At 36.5% G+C, this 17,043-nt stretch overlaps 1 protein-coding gene across 1 annotated transcript in view; it reads left to right on the top strand.

The window, feature by feature from the left end:
* Positions 1-8,074: 8,074 nt before the first annotated feature.
* LOC311084169 (uncharacterized protein) overlaps positions 8,075-17,043 on the top strand; it is a 9,121-nt gene continuing 152 nt past the window's right edge. The window contains exons 1-10 of the mRNA XM_084116075.1: positions 8,075-8,569; positions 10,917-11,032; positions 14,366-14,455; positions 14,596-14,738; positions 14,852-14,936; positions 15,070-15,241; positions 15,508-15,701; positions 15,972-16,119; positions 16,235-16,362; positions 16,447-17,043. The exon at positions 16,447-17,043 is cut by the window's right edge and continues 152 nt beyond it. Of these exons, the coding sequence (XP_083972201.1) occupies positions 8,443-8,569; positions 10,917-11,032; positions 14,366-14,455; positions 14,596-14,738; positions 14,852-14,936; positions 15,070-15,241; positions 15,508-15,701; positions 15,972-16,119; positions 16,235-16,362; positions 16,447-16,617 (1,374 nt within the window). The 5' untranslated portion in view covers positions 8,075-8,442 and the 3' untranslated portion in view covers positions 16,618-17,043. The remainder of the gene's footprint in view (positions 8,570-10,916; positions 11,033-14,365; positions 14,456-14,595; positions 14,739-14,851; positions 14,937-15,069; positions 15,242-15,507; positions 15,702-15,971; positions 16,120-16,234; positions 16,363-16,446) is intronic.

Here is a 17,043-nt window from a genome sequence, read left to right as displayed (position 1 = left end):
GCTCTCTCATCAGGATCCAGCAGCGCTGTTCTTTATTAAGACTCAATGGCAGCAGGAATATAAGACATCATTCAGAGAAATGTTGAAGTGAAACTGGTGAAGTAAAGACTGCTACTGTTTAAGACGTCCAGAATGTCCTTCACTATTCAAAAAATGTCCTCACTAGTAAAACCTGTTAAACACCAGCTAGTGCTCCAGATCTCACTTTAGTTAAAATAGCTTATAAACAGGACAGATCATGTTTCTATTTAAATCTAATGATCACTATTATCACTTACAAAACATGAAATTAAACCTAAAGGACATCTTATCCCGTCTATGTGGGAATCAAACTTTGACTTTCATCTGTGTGTTTGCAGAAAAAAAGCACAGCGGATAATACAGCTGATGCAACACAAATATTTAAGGTCATTATATTTACACTGTCTGCTTCTCCTGTATCTTCTGCTTAGTTTTTAGTGGATTTGTTTCCTGTTTCCTATCATTTTCCTATCATTTACATACAGCAACATTCAGGCTGGAGAATCACTATGGTCAAACACTTATTGTTTTTAGATTTAATAAAACTTTTTAAAATTAAAATCATAATGTAACGAAGTTCAGATGTTATGGGAAGAAGGAGGCGGGAACCGGCGAACATTCAACATTTTAATGATAAAAATAAACCAAATACAAAATGAAAGTAAAAGCCAGCAGCCCCTCACGGACGACTGCTGGCCACACAAAACAGAAACAAAACACAACATAAAATCAGGCCTGTCCTCTCTCGCTCTTCACTGTCGTCGCTCCTCCTTTATGCTTCCGCTCCTCCGTGAGAGATTCGAGACCGGTGCGTCTCGCAGGTGTCGCTCATCAGAGTAATCACGCCACCGGCCTCATGCCGCTCTCTCACGGCCCTCGGCCTCGTCCTGCTCGCCACATATATATTAATCAACCGGTTTTGCACACTATTGATCAACTTAAAGTCTCCTGTTCAGAATAAGGGTTTGTGATGAAACAAGTGTGTTTTCTAGCATCAGGTTGTTTGTGTGATAAGATATTTCTCTCAGAAACTCATCAGGGAAAGTTTCAGTTCTGTTCTTGTTCTCCGGGTCCAGACACTGAATATTTATCCTTAATTATACTATACACAATCATGTCATTATTGTCTCTCCAGTGTACATCAGTGTCTTGAAGTTTCAGATCATGTTCAGTGGAAGAACACGGCAGGAGAACAGAACCACCAATAACAGCCTCTACTGTTTCCTGCAGAGACACTGAAACAACAGAAACTGTCCAAACACAAGACTGACATTACTTCATGTGGCCTGAATTTGACTATTAAATGAGTTATAAAGATGTTCACCTTTGTTTATCAGCACTGGAAACACACAGATGAAAGTCAATACGCAATATGAGAGAACCTCTTCTAGAGAGAACTGAGGTTACGTTAGGTAACCGAGTACGTTTTGCTGTGTCTGAAGGAAATGAGTTTCCATCTTTACCACAAGATTTTTTTGTCACGCTGCGTTTGAAAGTATTAAATGTATTTTGTATAATTTCATGTTAGTACTGCACATCATTTACCAAACATGTTCGTTAATTCCTGATATCACGTCAATTAAAACAATGTATTTGTATGACAGTGTGCAAAAGATAAAACAGATAAAAACTGAAACACAGCTCTAACACTAATACTGGAAGATCATTTTATTTATCATTTTATATTTCTTAAGATTAAAACTGCACATCGTTTAGACAAAAAATGATTAATTCCTGACAGCACATCAAATTAATACAAAAAAAATTGTCCCAAATCCCATAATAACTTTGTTCATGTCTTACTGTACATCACTCACTCCTACTTCCTTCTAGTGTGCTGAATATTGCAAACTTTTGACACGTAACTTTTCATGCACAATGATAACTGCTTAATCAGAAGAGGAACAGAGTGAACCGAGCAAATGATCATAATGTCCAGAGACATGGTGTTGGGCTCTTTACAGTAACTGGGGCTCTTTGAGGACCCAATGAGACTCTTGGTGTATTTCAGTATAGAAATCTGTGGAGAAATAGGACTGGACTCTTCTTACTTGTGGCAATGTTTATAACTCCAGTATCCTGGAGCCACAGCAACACTATTCTGATAAATCATCAAACAATGGCATCAGGTGATGCGCTTCTGCAAACTAAAAGAGACAAAGACAAACTGAACGTATCTATGTAGAACCAGACTGACCAGAACAGACTTCAATTAGCATTGTGTTCATATAACACAAAAGCACAATACAACAATGCGGTAATACCTACAAATACTCTGCTTTTGCGCGCGCACACACACACACACACACACACACACACACACACACAAAGACAAACGTTACTACCAGCATGTTACTGGATTATTACAATCAATGTCAAAATTAATGTTTGGAAATGTAAACTATATTTCCTTCTGTGGCGAACTGAAGTAAAATATGTAAACAACTGTCTTAAAACTATATTATTTGGTACTAACATGCCTAAAACTTTTTCACAGTACTGTATATTTACATGAAGTGAGCATGACGGAAGCAAGACAGATTTATGTTTATTTAAGTGTATCTTAAAAATGTTTCTATTTGTTTATTGTAAGACATAAATTTATGATTATGTTTTATTATCACATCTGTGTGTTTACTCTTTTAAATAAAAAGCTTTTATAGCAAGGCTTTTTTAGTAATTACAAAAAATACACAAATTCAGATTACTTTATAAGGAGATTTTAACTAGAGACACAGAGTCAGTGAATATTGTGTGTGATATAATTCCCAGCAGAAAGTCAGAAACATGATTCAGACTATGAGAACAGAACTGAAAGTTTCTCTGGTGATTTTTGATCATCAAACTCAGCAATCTTCAATACGCTGATGTTGGAAAATACACCTAAAATCACAAACTGAACTTCAGACTGTACAGCTGATCATCAATGATGTGTGAAATTGTGTAATTTGTGTAATTTTAATAGTTGTGTTGTAAAGTTACAGACATTGTTTAAATCTTCAGTATTCTCAGGTATATTCACAGCTTTGTGTTTCATTGTATGCAGACAATCTCTTTTTCATCTGTTGAAGTTTTTGGATATTCATTTGGGTGTTTATATTGGATATTTTAATAAAACTGAATGTTTTCTCATAACCAAAATAATAATAAAAAAGCCCATTAGGTATACACTTCTCTTACATTTTTTCTACTTCAAAAAAAAAAAAAAAAAAAAAACACCACAAGGATTCTCTGAAAATAAATGTCTTCTCGTCATAACCTACACTTTGTAGACACTGAATACAGTCTATTTAAAGCTTTACTATGAAAAGTATCAGAGTTGTTCAACTGGTTTAGATTGTGGAGAACTATCACTATCAGCCTATTGGAGGCAGAAGAGGAAACTGCAGTGTATTCTCTTCAGAATATGATGTCTTGCTTTGGTTTGGCCATGAAGACATCGACCTTAACCTTTATTTTGTAGTATTTCTTTATTATATATGGAAAATTAACAAGTTTTAATGCTCAAGACCAACCAAACATGCAAGAATTAAAAATGTCAGTAAAACTTTGTAAAGACATTAAAGCCAAACCTGTTGGTGTGTTTTGAGGCAGTGCACTGGGGCTCTTTGAGGGTCCATGAGGCTTTAATGGCCTCTAAGAGCCCGAGCCGGATCTCAGCATCAGAACATCATAAACACATTGAACTCTTTCTGTGTGTGTATGACAAACATTGTGCTCAAAGTTTCCACATCAACACCACTCCTTACTAGTCAATGAAACACATCATATACTGCATCAAATAATGGCATCAGGTGTGAAAAAAAAAGTGTGCTGTGTTCTCACTGTCACATGGCTCTGGTGTGTACAGCTCCTCATAAAACAAAAACTAAACTGCTTGTCAATGCTTAAAGGGATAGTTCACCCAAAAATGAAAATTTTGGAAGAATGTTTGAAATCAAACAGATCTCGGTCCCCATTGACTACCATAGTATATATTTTTTCCTACTATATGGAAGTCAATGGGGACCGAGATCTGTTTGATTAAAACATTCTTCCAAATATCTTCCTTTGTGTTCAGCAGAACAAAGAAACTCATACAGGTTTGGAACAACTTGAGGGTGAGTAAATGATGACAGAATTTTAATTTTTGGGTGAACTATCCCTTTAACTGGTCTGTGGTTATTCCATGTGACGTCTACATTTCTGTTATATAACTAGTTTCATTTTTCTGTCTCAATTGGTGTGAAAGCAACTTGCTAGCCTTTTTCGCCATACTTGCATTCTTGCTGTTTAGATCTCAGATCTAACCTCTCCTCTGCCTCCATGGTTAAGGTATCTCTGACTGTAATACTCCTCTCTCCTTATATAGGGCAGCAGTGGAGATCTAGAATGCTCTTGATCTATATCGTTTATCCTTGAGATAATCTGATTTTCCTTCATTCTTCACTCCATTCTTTTTTCCGTCATGCCCGCACTATATGAATTTTGCCTTCAACGTCTCCCAGAAGTTACAGTGAGTCATACCGGTATGGTTTGTTACAAGAAAGTAATATTATCTGATTAGATAGAATTCAACAAACTTCTAATTTGCCAGTAATCTAGAGTTGAATCTCCACACTCCCCGTGATGGTATGTTGTTTTGAAAGCAGAGAGTGATCACTACATGGTCAGAAATGACTATACCTGTGTATTCACATAATCTGAGTAATGGTAACATTCTCTTGTCTGTAAAGATGAAGTCAATCCTTGAATAGATCTGATGAGTTGCAGAAAAATGCCTTGAAGTTTGGTTTCATATATTTCCATGCATCAAACATACCGCAAGTTTGCAGAAGCTCATTGAAATATCGATCTGATTTAGTTCTATTATATTCTTGCCATTTGCACTGCATTTTATCATTGTCATGGTTTGTTGTTGCATTAAGCGCACAACAAAAGGGGTAGAGAACAAAAACAGCCTTTATTAAATCCACACAGAAAACTCATGAGATCGCAGGAGGAAACCATAAACACAACCACAAAATGTATAACAGAATGAGACACTAAAAAAGGAACATTGTTTGCTAAAGGACAGATGAGTCGGTCAGTGTGTTGCTGTCTTGACAAATCTGTGCCACAAGTGTTCTTTCTTCATGTTGTGTTTACTAGTATTAAATCTATTTTGTTTTCTTTATGTGTTATTTCATAATTATGTTCAAATTAGAACTGTGTTTCATTTATCAAGTCTTACTATATATATATTTGTATATAGAGATGAAACATGGTTCTCAAAGTTGAGATTTGCTATACAAGTTGTTATAGATACACACTCCACAGAATGAGTAAATGGTGTCTTCAGCTGCACGACAGTCAGACCTTTTTTTATTATTCACAAATTGTAAAATCCCACAGAAAGTTCCAGTAGGAACAAATGTACAATGCATTCTGCACACCTGGCCTGTACATTGTTTTATTTTTTGTTTGTTTAGTTCCTCCTTGACAGCAACATAATGTTGGCCCAGATCCGGCCCACATCTGGTACACGTGGATTCCACACGGCTCAGATCTTTGTTGGTCGTGAAACAACATTCCAGTCAAACCAGAAGCCCACACCTCACACAAACCATAAACTAGCCCTCAAATCAGTGGACAATTATTGGTTGATAAAGATGGTGTTCAAGCCCCTAACGTTAACTCAAGCCTAAACCTAACAGTAGCCCTAAACCTAACCCTAAAATGTGATTGGTTGATAAGGACCAACAAGGATGTTGATTCAGGAAACTTCCTCCTTAGCGAAATCACGTTCACCTCTATGTACATATTCTTCTGGGAAAGATGCAAATGTGCTCCTTACCACCTTGAATATCAAATGTACCATATTTTAGTCATGTTTTCAAGAAAATAAAAGATAAAGATAAATTCATGGTGACTTCAAAGAATACAAACTGTTTAAGCTGTTATGACTTTTCTGAGAATACATTACTTCAATGAAGTCATTCTTCTTTGTTTTAAGCATAAATATAACAGAATACAATGCATGTTATGCTCAGAACTAGAAAATAATATAGAAATAGAGTGAAGAGGAAGGAGTTGTTTAGTGTTTTTCTCACTGTTGTGTGGCGCCCTCTACTGGACAAACACCTGAACTAAATCTTTGAAATACTGTATACAGTGATGCTGTATTTGGATACTTAATCCACACTTTAAAATGTCATCATATAACAAAGTATTAAACCAGATGACATTTAATTTAACAACATATAGCACAAGTACACTGTGTTACTGTTGATTTACTGAAGTTCACTTGTCAAGTGCATCATTCAGTCTAACTTATACAAATGCATAAAGCACAGCAAATACAAAGATTCAAAAATAACCCAAACAAGACAGAACTTTCCTGCTAAGTTTATGCTGTGGTCACTTTCCATTTCTCTACCTTAATGTACAAGCTAGCATTAGCGCTAGTGGTGGAATCAGATTTTATTGTTGGGATAGTCGACCTCTTCTTTCTTCTCTCGTTCTCGATTGCTCTGACTCTGCCGGATCTTTCGTGTGGACTCGATCCCTGAGCTCTCAAACAGCCGTGCCATGAAGGCCAGGTCCTCACGTTTAATGTAGGACTTTCCAGCAAAAGTGTAAAGTACAGGATTTATAGATACTGATGAAGGTGAAAGTGGAGGCGAAGCCAGGTTTGATTGACTCTGTGAGGATTAATTAGTTATTAAATTAGAAAAACACACAATGGCATTTCTGTGAATGTTTTTAGGCCCTGTTTACACCTGGTATTAAGATGTGTTTTGGTCGATCGGATCACAAGTGGACGATGCTAAATACAGGTGTAAACAGGGTCTAAAAAGTTTTGAGCTTGTCCACTTTCAACCACTTCCAAAGGTAGTCGAAAACACATCTAACCGGATTGCTTTCATAGTGTAAACACCCATTTATAACACACACTCACAGCTGTCGGCTGGTCTTGATCTTTATTTTTGTTTCGAAGATGAACTTACTGTTTTGGAATAACCATTAGTGTGAATAAATGATGATAGAATTTGTATTTTGGGTGAACTAACCCTTTAAACTTTGAAATATAATGTTTAAATATGTAACCTGTACAGTGGTAGCATTTTTTACTTGAGTTCAGTCTGACTTCCTGTAAGTAGTGTGGGTTTGTTGTGTGAAGGACAGCAACACGAGGGTTTTGCAGCTTCTTTTCCATTTTTTTTTTTACTAAGCATTTCACATTTTTTGTAAACTTTTTATTCACAGTGTATGTTGTGCATAATTGCGTTGAACATTTCAGAGTTGTTTTGCTTGTAGCTGAAGTTGGTACAGTTGCATCAGTTGTATTGCAGTTGTATTGCATCTCCTAAAAGATAATAGACATTAAATCTGTGCATTAAATCTTTTGCTCTTCTAAGCAGAAGTGTAAGCAGTGTGGTTTAGCTCAAATAAAGTGTAAAGCTAAGCTCGTACTTAAACCATCAGTTCCTCTGAGTTGGTCACTTGACAGTAAATGACTCATATGGTGTCATGTTGTTCTTGACAGGTGGTTTACCCTTGAGCAGAGTTCACATTTGCTTTAGACATCTTGGCATTTTTTATCCTCAAACAGAAAAAGAATGGCAGTGCAGTCAGTGAGTGGGGGTTTAACAGTTTGATAGAATAATTGTTGTTGTTTCTTCATGTAGATTATGTATATATATATATGTAAAAATCTGCGAGTGGACAAGCAGAAGCCCACAGACTGTGATCAACACAAGCACTAATAAGGTAAGAATGGATCTTCATCAGTCAGGATTTGTCCTAGAAGCTGATATCCAGAGTGATTTACAGATGTTATGAAGAAGAAGGGTCAACAATATACCCTGTTATGTATACCCAGCTATTTAAATAGCTTCAAAACGTATAAAATCCTTATCGTTGTGTTTCAATATTCTCTGTCAGTAAATTTGTAGATATACAGTTGACAAAGCAGAGATACTGCAATTCTGCTGTTTCCATTAGAGTTTAAGACGACTGTGAGAACTGAGACACATAAATGTATACATCACTCTAAAAAACGTTGGGTTATTTTGTGTACCCAATAGCTGGGTTAAAAATATTGGGTCGTTCTGTTGGGTTATTCGGAACATTTATTGGGTTGTTTCTATAACAACGCAGCGCGTTGGGTTAAAATTCAAATTTCAACAGTTGACCGCGGCAACTGACACAAGATACACGGGTGAGTTAATATTACGCTACAGTATATGCATATTGTATACATGCTATTTTTTTTCGTTATAAAGTGACTTTAAGCTCTTACATAGTATTATTGCCGCTTTTTTCTAAATGTTCAGCCTATTATTGTTTACATCTCCCCTGTTAACGGTTTTTTTCCGCTATCTGCGACTAACGACACCAATATGGCAATATAGCCGCGAATTTCTTAATACTCGGTTGTGATACTCTTCATAACTTTCTATGTTCTTTCCAATACTTTTTGGGAAGTTATTCATATTTTCAGATAGGTTATTAACCGACGCGCTCGGCTTCAAGACCCAGCGGAAGCCAGGTCCATCCGTGTCGCAGTCACTTTTACAGGAAGAAGGTATGCTGTGTTATTAAGGCCTACATCGTAGCTTAAATATTTACTTGGGCTATCCCAACTACAGTGTGAATTTAAAATACTACAAAGTGTTAAACTAGGGTGACCATACGTCCTCTTTTTCCCGGACATGTCCTCTTTTGGACCTAAAAAAAATGCGTCCGGCCGGGACGTCATTCATTGTATGCGTTTTTGCAGTGCTTTAGATCCCGCCGGTCATGTACGTAATGCAAACATTGGTCAAACTGCACCACGGCTTGTCAACAGTGGCACATGGCTCCTGAACAGCGTTAAAAAAGAGCCCAAATGTAAATTCACAAACGATTTACAGAAAAAAATCCCGTGTTCCCGTGTAAAAGATAAACCATTTTATTATTTGTTTGTTATTGTTCTATTGTTGCGGGCCAAAAGTTGAATGGAAAGAATGTACTTCATGTATTAAAGTTCAGTAACATAGTTGCATGGTTGCGAATGCATTTGTCAAGTAGTGTTTTAATGCATTCCCCCTGCCCCCGAAATATGGTCACCCTAATTAAACATTTTATCTAGAAAACTCTATAAAGATTAAAAGTTATACAAGATAACTATGACTCAATAAGATGGTAAGTTATTACAATAGCCAGTTAAGTTGCATAACACTTTTCAGATCGCCACATGCCCATTAAATAAAATGACGGTTGGTTGAGACTTTATTCCTTTATAATAACATTTATTAGTTTTTAAATGACACATAGAAATAAAAGGACATTTTAAATGGAGGTAATTTACCACAATACATGGCCATTGCAGAGCTAACACTGTAGAATTACAGCTCCTGTGATTTTACAGTGAATTTATAGTAGGTTAGTGACAATATGCTTTATTTTTGTTAATTCACTTTATATTAACTAAACATTTTTACACAGGATGCTATGGATTCATATGTAAGAGAAACGCTTCAGAAGTGGAACCTTGAAACATTAATCGACAGATTTGCAGGGGAGAGAAAATGTAGCAAGTCTGAAAAAGGAAACCCTGTCTCAGTTGCATACCCTCCTCACCATTAAAAAATGTCATCACTAATATAGTGAAACCTTTTTAATTTGACTTCATGAAAAGCAGAACTTACTAGTAATAAATGATAATAAATTATTCAAATGACACCTCTCTTTAAATGAATAGTCCACCAATTTTTAAAAAATTTGTCATAATTTTCTCACCATGTCCCTGTATGAATTTCTTTCTTATTTGGAACACAATTCCCAAGAGTTTTTTTGTTTGTTTGTTTTTCAGTTTTTTTTTTTTTAAATCAATAAATCCAGAATAAATCAGAACATTTTCACACAGAAAGGAAAGCCTTGAGTCACAAATGCATTTAGGAACAAACATGCTTGCTCATACACACAAACACACACACAGGTGTGACTGCAAGAGTGCATTTGTATAGAACAGCCACAAATGCATATAAAGGGGTGAGACCTAACACCCACACAAATGCAGGTGCACACACATGCATACACAACTTCATTTCTGCTTATTGGTGTTGGTTTTATATACACATTTTTTTATATTTTTTTTTTATTTAAAATGATTTTTTTCTACATTTGGTTCATTAAAATAAATATAATTTAACAATCGAACTCTACATCTTTTCTTTTAGTGGCATTTAAGTTATATTTTTGCAAATTTGTGGTGTTATTGCAAAAACAGACAATTTTAAAACGCCTCAAATAATAATTCTGTTATTTGACACAGACACAGACACACACACACACACACACACACACACTGTAATTTCCCCAGGTTTTTTCTATCCAGCAGACAACAAAATTCGGCCTCTAACACCTAGACCAATATTCAGACACAACCTACATTTAATTAAGATCACCATTACAGTGATTTTTTTCATAAAAATGTAACATTTCATAATATGCAATCTAATGGTATAGGTGAGTATCTTTGCTGTAAATGGGTTAACAAAAATGATCACATGTCACCTAAAACACAGCATAAATGCATTGAGGAGTGAATAATAAAAATGATATATCATTTGTAATATTAAAAGTATATATATTTTTTTTATACAATTGCTTTGTACATATGTGGACTTTAATGGAACCCAAACACCAAGAGGGTAAAGTGTATATGAGGAGAATATGAGGTTAATCAATGGGACCTGAAACTATTTAATTATTTGGTGGACTATCCCTTTAAGTATATGATGAGGACATTATGATGGTTAATGGAGTATGATGGTTAAGGGAGATGGAAAATATTATAAGAAAACAATGATCTATGAGATGTCCTAACCAATATTGTCAAATAAAGCAGTGTCGGTCATTTATTTGTCGTCTTATTTTCCCTTTTCCAGAAGAAGAAATTGACCAGCAAAGCTTTCTACTTCTTGATGACACCACCATAACAGCACTTATACCAAGAATTGGCCAAAGAATAAAATTTAACAGTTATTTCAAACAGTTGCACACTGTGAGTAACTAAACATACAATGCCTTTTACATGCTTCAAATGTAAAAAATCCACTCTGAACCACAAAGAATATTTCTTACATCTTAAAGGTGAACTAAGTAACTTTTTTTACCTTAACTGAACAGCTTCGGAGTCATTGGAATGGTTATATTACTTATTTCGGGTTGAATGGTGGTCGTTTCGCACCCCCCTGGTGCCCGTGAGCGGAAAATACGCACTTGCAACTTTGAGCCGGCGGGCCGCCGGCCGCCGCGTCAGGAAGTCTCGCGTGATATCAGGTCTCGCGATGTAAACAATTGCTTTACGGCCAAAAGAAATCTGCTAAAATGCTGTCATTATTGCGCTCCCTCACGCTGTCCGAACCCGAATGAAGAAGACGTTTTAAAGAATGTCCCATCTGCTTTAATGTCGTTGATCTATAGCCTCTGGTGTCTGAGAATCACCAACGAGTTTTTACAACAGTGTTGTCAAATATCTATTCCGAAGCTGTGGGGGGAGCTCTAGAGAGAAACCTGCGAGCAAAAAGCGAGAATACAGCGAAGAAATCCCGAAGCTACTGAGCCCTGCTTTAACGCCATTCATGGCATTAACAGTTCGTCAAATTTTTTCTGTTGCTGTGAGAACAACTGTAGTAGAACATTTGCATACATGTGGTCATTCAAAAGACATCTGTTGAGAGATCACATGCAAGCAGATGACAGGCCAACAAAATAAATATTTTCATCTGCCTCTTCTGAAGTTTCACATCAACATACAACTCCATCCACTAATGTGCAAACATCAGACACTGAAGATGTGGGGACAGAGGAAGAGTGGGATGACTTTGACAAAGAAGAAATAACTAACCGTTTAGCTTTGTTTCTTGCAAAGTTGAGAGCTAAATCTTCTCAAACATATTCTGCCATCAACTTTGTCGTCAAACAAACTGCAAGTTTAATTACAGATATAGTAGGTGGCCTACAGGAGAAGACCATGTCCTTGTTTCAGCGCTTTGGACACCAAGATGACCAAGCAGTAAAAAATTTGAAAGCTCAATTTGAAATGGCTTCTGAGCCATTAAAAGAGCTTGAATCTGAGTACAAGCAAATGAAATACTTTACAAAAACAGGGTGTTTCATTGAGCCTGTTGTAGAGTATTTTCCAGGGGTATCCTATTGTCAGCGGCATGACTCTACATCTGGAATGGTTAAACAGACGTCAGTACCTGATACATTTCAGTACATTCCATTGCGTCCACTTCTGAAAAAAGTTCTTGAAACACCTGGAACAATGCCAATCATCATTGACTATCAAAACACAGAGCGTGATGCAGGAGTATTACAAGACTTTCATGATGGAGAGCTTTACAAAAGCCACTCCTTGTTTTCCAAAGAGCTTTCCATCCCACTTCTTTTGTACAACGATGATTGTGAGACGGTTAATCCCTTGGGCTCCAAAACTGGTGTGCACAAATTAGGATTGATATACTTCCAGATCAAATGTTTGCCCCCCATGCTGTTGTCTTCTCTGTCTTCATGCTTTCTGTTAGCTGTGTATAAATCAGATGATGCTAAAACATATGGCATTGACTCTGTTCTGCAACGTATAACTGACGATATTATGGACTTAGAAGAAAGGGGACTCCTTATTGACACTCCGGAATTTTCTGGTACTGTTAAGATCAGTGTGGCACAAGTTTGTGGTGACAACTTAGGACTGAATTCACTCCTTGGCTACTCAGAAAGTTTCAGTGCTAACCACTGCTGTCGCTGGTGTAAGGTGCACAAAGAAGATTTGTGGAGTCAGACTGTGGAAGACCTAGAGATGGTTCGCGATGCTCAGAATTATGCAGAAGACTTGTCATCCAACAACCCTTCAGAAACAGGACTCAAACGAAAATGTGTCTTGGATGATTTGAAGTACTTCAGTGTTGTGGACAATGTAGCTCCGGACATCATGCATGACATTCTTGAGGGAATTGGACCTTTTGAAGTCAAATTGGTCTTGGCATCCTTGTTGGCTGAAGGGCTTGTGAGTTTAGAAACACTGAACTACAGATTGACAAGTTTTGATTATGGATTGCAATAAACCTACTGTACTGGGACAACATGAACTTAAGAACCCTAACGGGGCAATGAGACAGACTGCTGCTCAAATGTGGTGCTTCTTGAGGTTTTTGCCCATCATCATTGGAGACAAAATACCAAAAGAGAACAAATATTGGGAACTGTTGCTACTTCTCCTTTCTTGCATGGAGTTCATTTTCTCCCCCTCCATCACAACAGAGGCCACCATATACCTGAAACATCTAATTGTGGAACACCACACAGTTTTTTTTGCAGCTTTACCCACATCTGCACCTGAAACCCAAACACCACTTTCTCCTCCATTACCCAAGAGCCATTCGGAAGATTGGTCCATTAAAAGAATTTTGGACAATGCGATTTGAGGCAAGACATAATTTCTTTAAACAGCTGAGCCATGTAGTTTGTAATTTTAAAAATATTTGCAAAACTATGGCATTCAGGAATCAGATGATGTTGTGCTACCGCTTACTGACAGAAAGTGTTTTCTCCAAAAACACAGATTTTGGACCAGGACACCGCTCATTTCTTGCTGCAATTCAGGGAGAATTTGTGAAGGGTCTTGAAGAACCCCCATTTGCTGAGGTTTATGTTCCTGATAGTAGTTAATGGCACAGAGTACAGACCAGGCATGACCATTACAAGGGGATGCACAGAGGATGGAGTACCTCAGTTTGGGCTGATAAAAGCTATTGTAACTATCGGCCTCGATGTTGATGTGAAACTTGTTGTAAAATGGCACACTGTGGGTTTTGACCGCCATTACTTTGCATACGCGGTGTCCCCTGATGAAGCTCTCGAGGCTGTCTCTGTGAACTCACTGCACGATTTCCAGCCCTTACATGCAGTGAAATCATATAATGTAGACGATGACTTGTACTACATTCCCTTGCGCTACAGACTTTTTTAAGGCAGTATTTGTTTTATTTATTTTTTATTTTACATGAAATTAGTTGAACAAGCTTTTACTTTTCCCCCCTTATCAGTACATCTTTATTAAATACATGTTATAAATAGAAGCTTCTTGCACATCTAGACAAACACACTTTACCATAGGTTATATGTATATATTAGAATTTTAAGGTTTGTTATTATAATTTTAAAAGGCCAATTCTTGGTGTGGTTCACTAATCAATTGCAAGGCATATGTTAGGTTGGTAATCTACAGGAGCTGTATTGTCCAATTATTAATATATATATATTTTTATTTAGTTGGTTATGTAAAGTATATTGTAACTGCAATTAAAAAATGTATTTTCTTCCCACACAGACAGAAGAGATAGAAGAACACTCTGAAAACATTGCTAGTGAAACCGTTCCTACTGTGACACTGACTATTGTGGAAAATTCAACCTCATTTGTACGTATTTCCTTTTCCCTGATATTTAATACCTTACAAATACACACTTTATATCAGTGATGTTGAAATTTTCTGACATCTGAAATTCACTAGCACTATGAAGTTATGCTGTAATTCAAAAAAAAAAAAACTCCATTAAGGATATACGACAGATTTTAGAGAGAACCACACATGGGTCATCTATTCTCTCCAATTTGGAACAAAACCACAACTTATGTCTTGAAGACCGAAGGAAAATGGTTCGCATTTTAGTGTCCCATTTAATGGAGAAGTTTGGAGAATAGTAAGTAATGTTTTATTCATTGTTCTACTTTACATAAAGTCATTCAATCATAAGCTGTCAATTCAGTTTACTCATGAGTAACCTAATATCTGTACAATCCTTCTACCACTAAGTCCATCACCAGAACGAAAGAAAGAATTAGCTCTGACCCTGGTCACACAATTTCCATGCCTTAGAGATTCAGAGGGCAGTGGATATGTGAGTATGCTGATCCCAAGTTTATCAGAACTACACTCACCTTCACACAGAAGTAGAATATTTGAAAAACTCAAGACATTTTTAAGATATTTTTGGGAAAACTATCCATTTAACATTTGTGTAGATGTTTTAGGAGGTATGGTATACACCAGGGCGATACCGCCATCCGGCCACAGGGTTTTTGGAGGAACGACTCCGTAATATCAGGAAACGCCTCCACAGGCACAGTTCAACATCTAGGCAGAGGTCACAAACCACAGATGAGCGCCGAGCTACTGTGACTGAGAGGATTACTTTATTGCCAGGTATAAGAAAAATGTAACCAAAGGTGCTGAAACCTTATTGACGTTCTTCTTTCTACAATCTTACTTATTCCTTTTTTATTCCTTAAATCCAAATTGTGGTGTGATCAAAGCAGTTCAATGTGAAACTGTCTAAATAATCCACAGATTTTGTTCTCCTAATTTTGGAAATTTTAGTAGTAACTGTTACATCGGCCTGTTAACATTCTTCAAACATTGCTTTAAGTTGTTGAGATATTAATCACTCTGATGCTGTTTGATTCATGCAGATTCACAAGTCAGTGAGGTAGACAATAACAAAATGACAGAGTGGCTGAAAAAGAATAAACAACCAGTGAGTCAAGTTGAGGAATTTATGAGAGGAACAGCTATCTACAGAGCACAGTGGATAAGAGAGAACGGGTCTAAATCTTTAATAGAGATCACCCAAGAGTATCCAAGACTTCTGGACACCCCTGGAATGGTAAAGAAATATTAAATCTATAATAAGAAAATGAGATTCGCATTAATTTTAATAAACAATTAATACTAACCTAAACAATTAATTTGTTTGCTTGGACATTGTAAAAAAATCACTGTGTCCTGCCCTAAAAAAAAAATAATCCCACTTGATTTGATTCACTAAGCTTAATTTTTTTCATATTGAAAAACAAATGTCCATACTTTCATTGTTACTGCACCATATGAGATGTTGGTGTGATTTTAACTTTTCTTTTTCTTTATTAATTTTTAGATTGCTCAGGACTTTGGTATTTTATACCCACATGCCAAAGATAAACTTTTTGAAATTTGGGGACATGCATCTCAACGAATCCTTTCATATTGCAAGACCGAAAAGAGAGCCTTGGATCTTCTTCCTGTTCAGACTAACATTTCTTCTGGTGAGAAAATCCTGCACAACAGCTCTGTACTTTCATGTCAAGTTATAATATTTTGTCTATAATATAATGCACTTGTTTAAAAATTAATCCATTGTTCTTTCTGTTTTATGTAAAGACACTCTTGGAGATGTTGCTTTAAAAATCCTGCCAGCTATCCTTCCTTCATTGCCATACAAAATGGGCTGCAAGATGGTTCGGCCATCTTACCAGGAGGCAAAACAAGCATTTGTTGATTTACAGCCTGTAGGTACATCATTTATGACAACACATTTTGGGTATTATTTGATCCATGTGTGCATATTTACCATTTAAAAATTCTATTTAAAGGTTGGAACAAACATCATTCAATATTTGGAGGAGGATGCGCAACAGAGGCAATTCCCTCATGTCCTGCAGCTTGGGGATAAATTCAACTGCTCACAAGCCTTCGTCATTGTGGGAGGAGCGGCACTAGAGCAAGACAGCCTTTTACAAGCTGTGGATACATGCTTTAAATGATTTTATGTTTTAGACATTGAGTATCCAAAGCCTGCTGCAGCTGTTTGGCAGTTTCTACAACACACAATATATTCTGTGCCAGGAGGAGTTCCATCAACTCACTGTCGCCTACTTAGGCAGTTTATAATTGGATAAGCTGGACAAGCTTTGGTTTGTTTTGTTTGTTTATTTGTGTTTTTGTATTCCATGTTTCTTAGAACTTAAAACATAATTGTAAATAAATTCATTTTAGCATTAATATTCTGTGCCTGGAGGTGTTCCCTCAACACACTGTCGCCTACTTAGGCAGTTTATAATTGCATTACTTTTTTTAATTTATTTATTTATTATTTTTTATTGAAAGAATTTCTTACCTTAAGGAAGTAAATTAAAGCAATTGCAACAATTACTTAATGAAAATGTTTACAACTTGTAATGTTTACAACT

The sequence above is a fragment of the Abramis brama genome, assembly GCF_963993115.1.
Source record: "Abramis brama genome assembly, chromosome: 6".
NCBI lineage: Eukaryota > Metazoa > Chordata > Actinopteri > Cypriniformes > Leuciscidae > Abramis > Abramis brama.
Note: the sequence above shows the minus strand (reverse complement) of the source record. Positions and strands in the feature narration are given on the sequence as shown.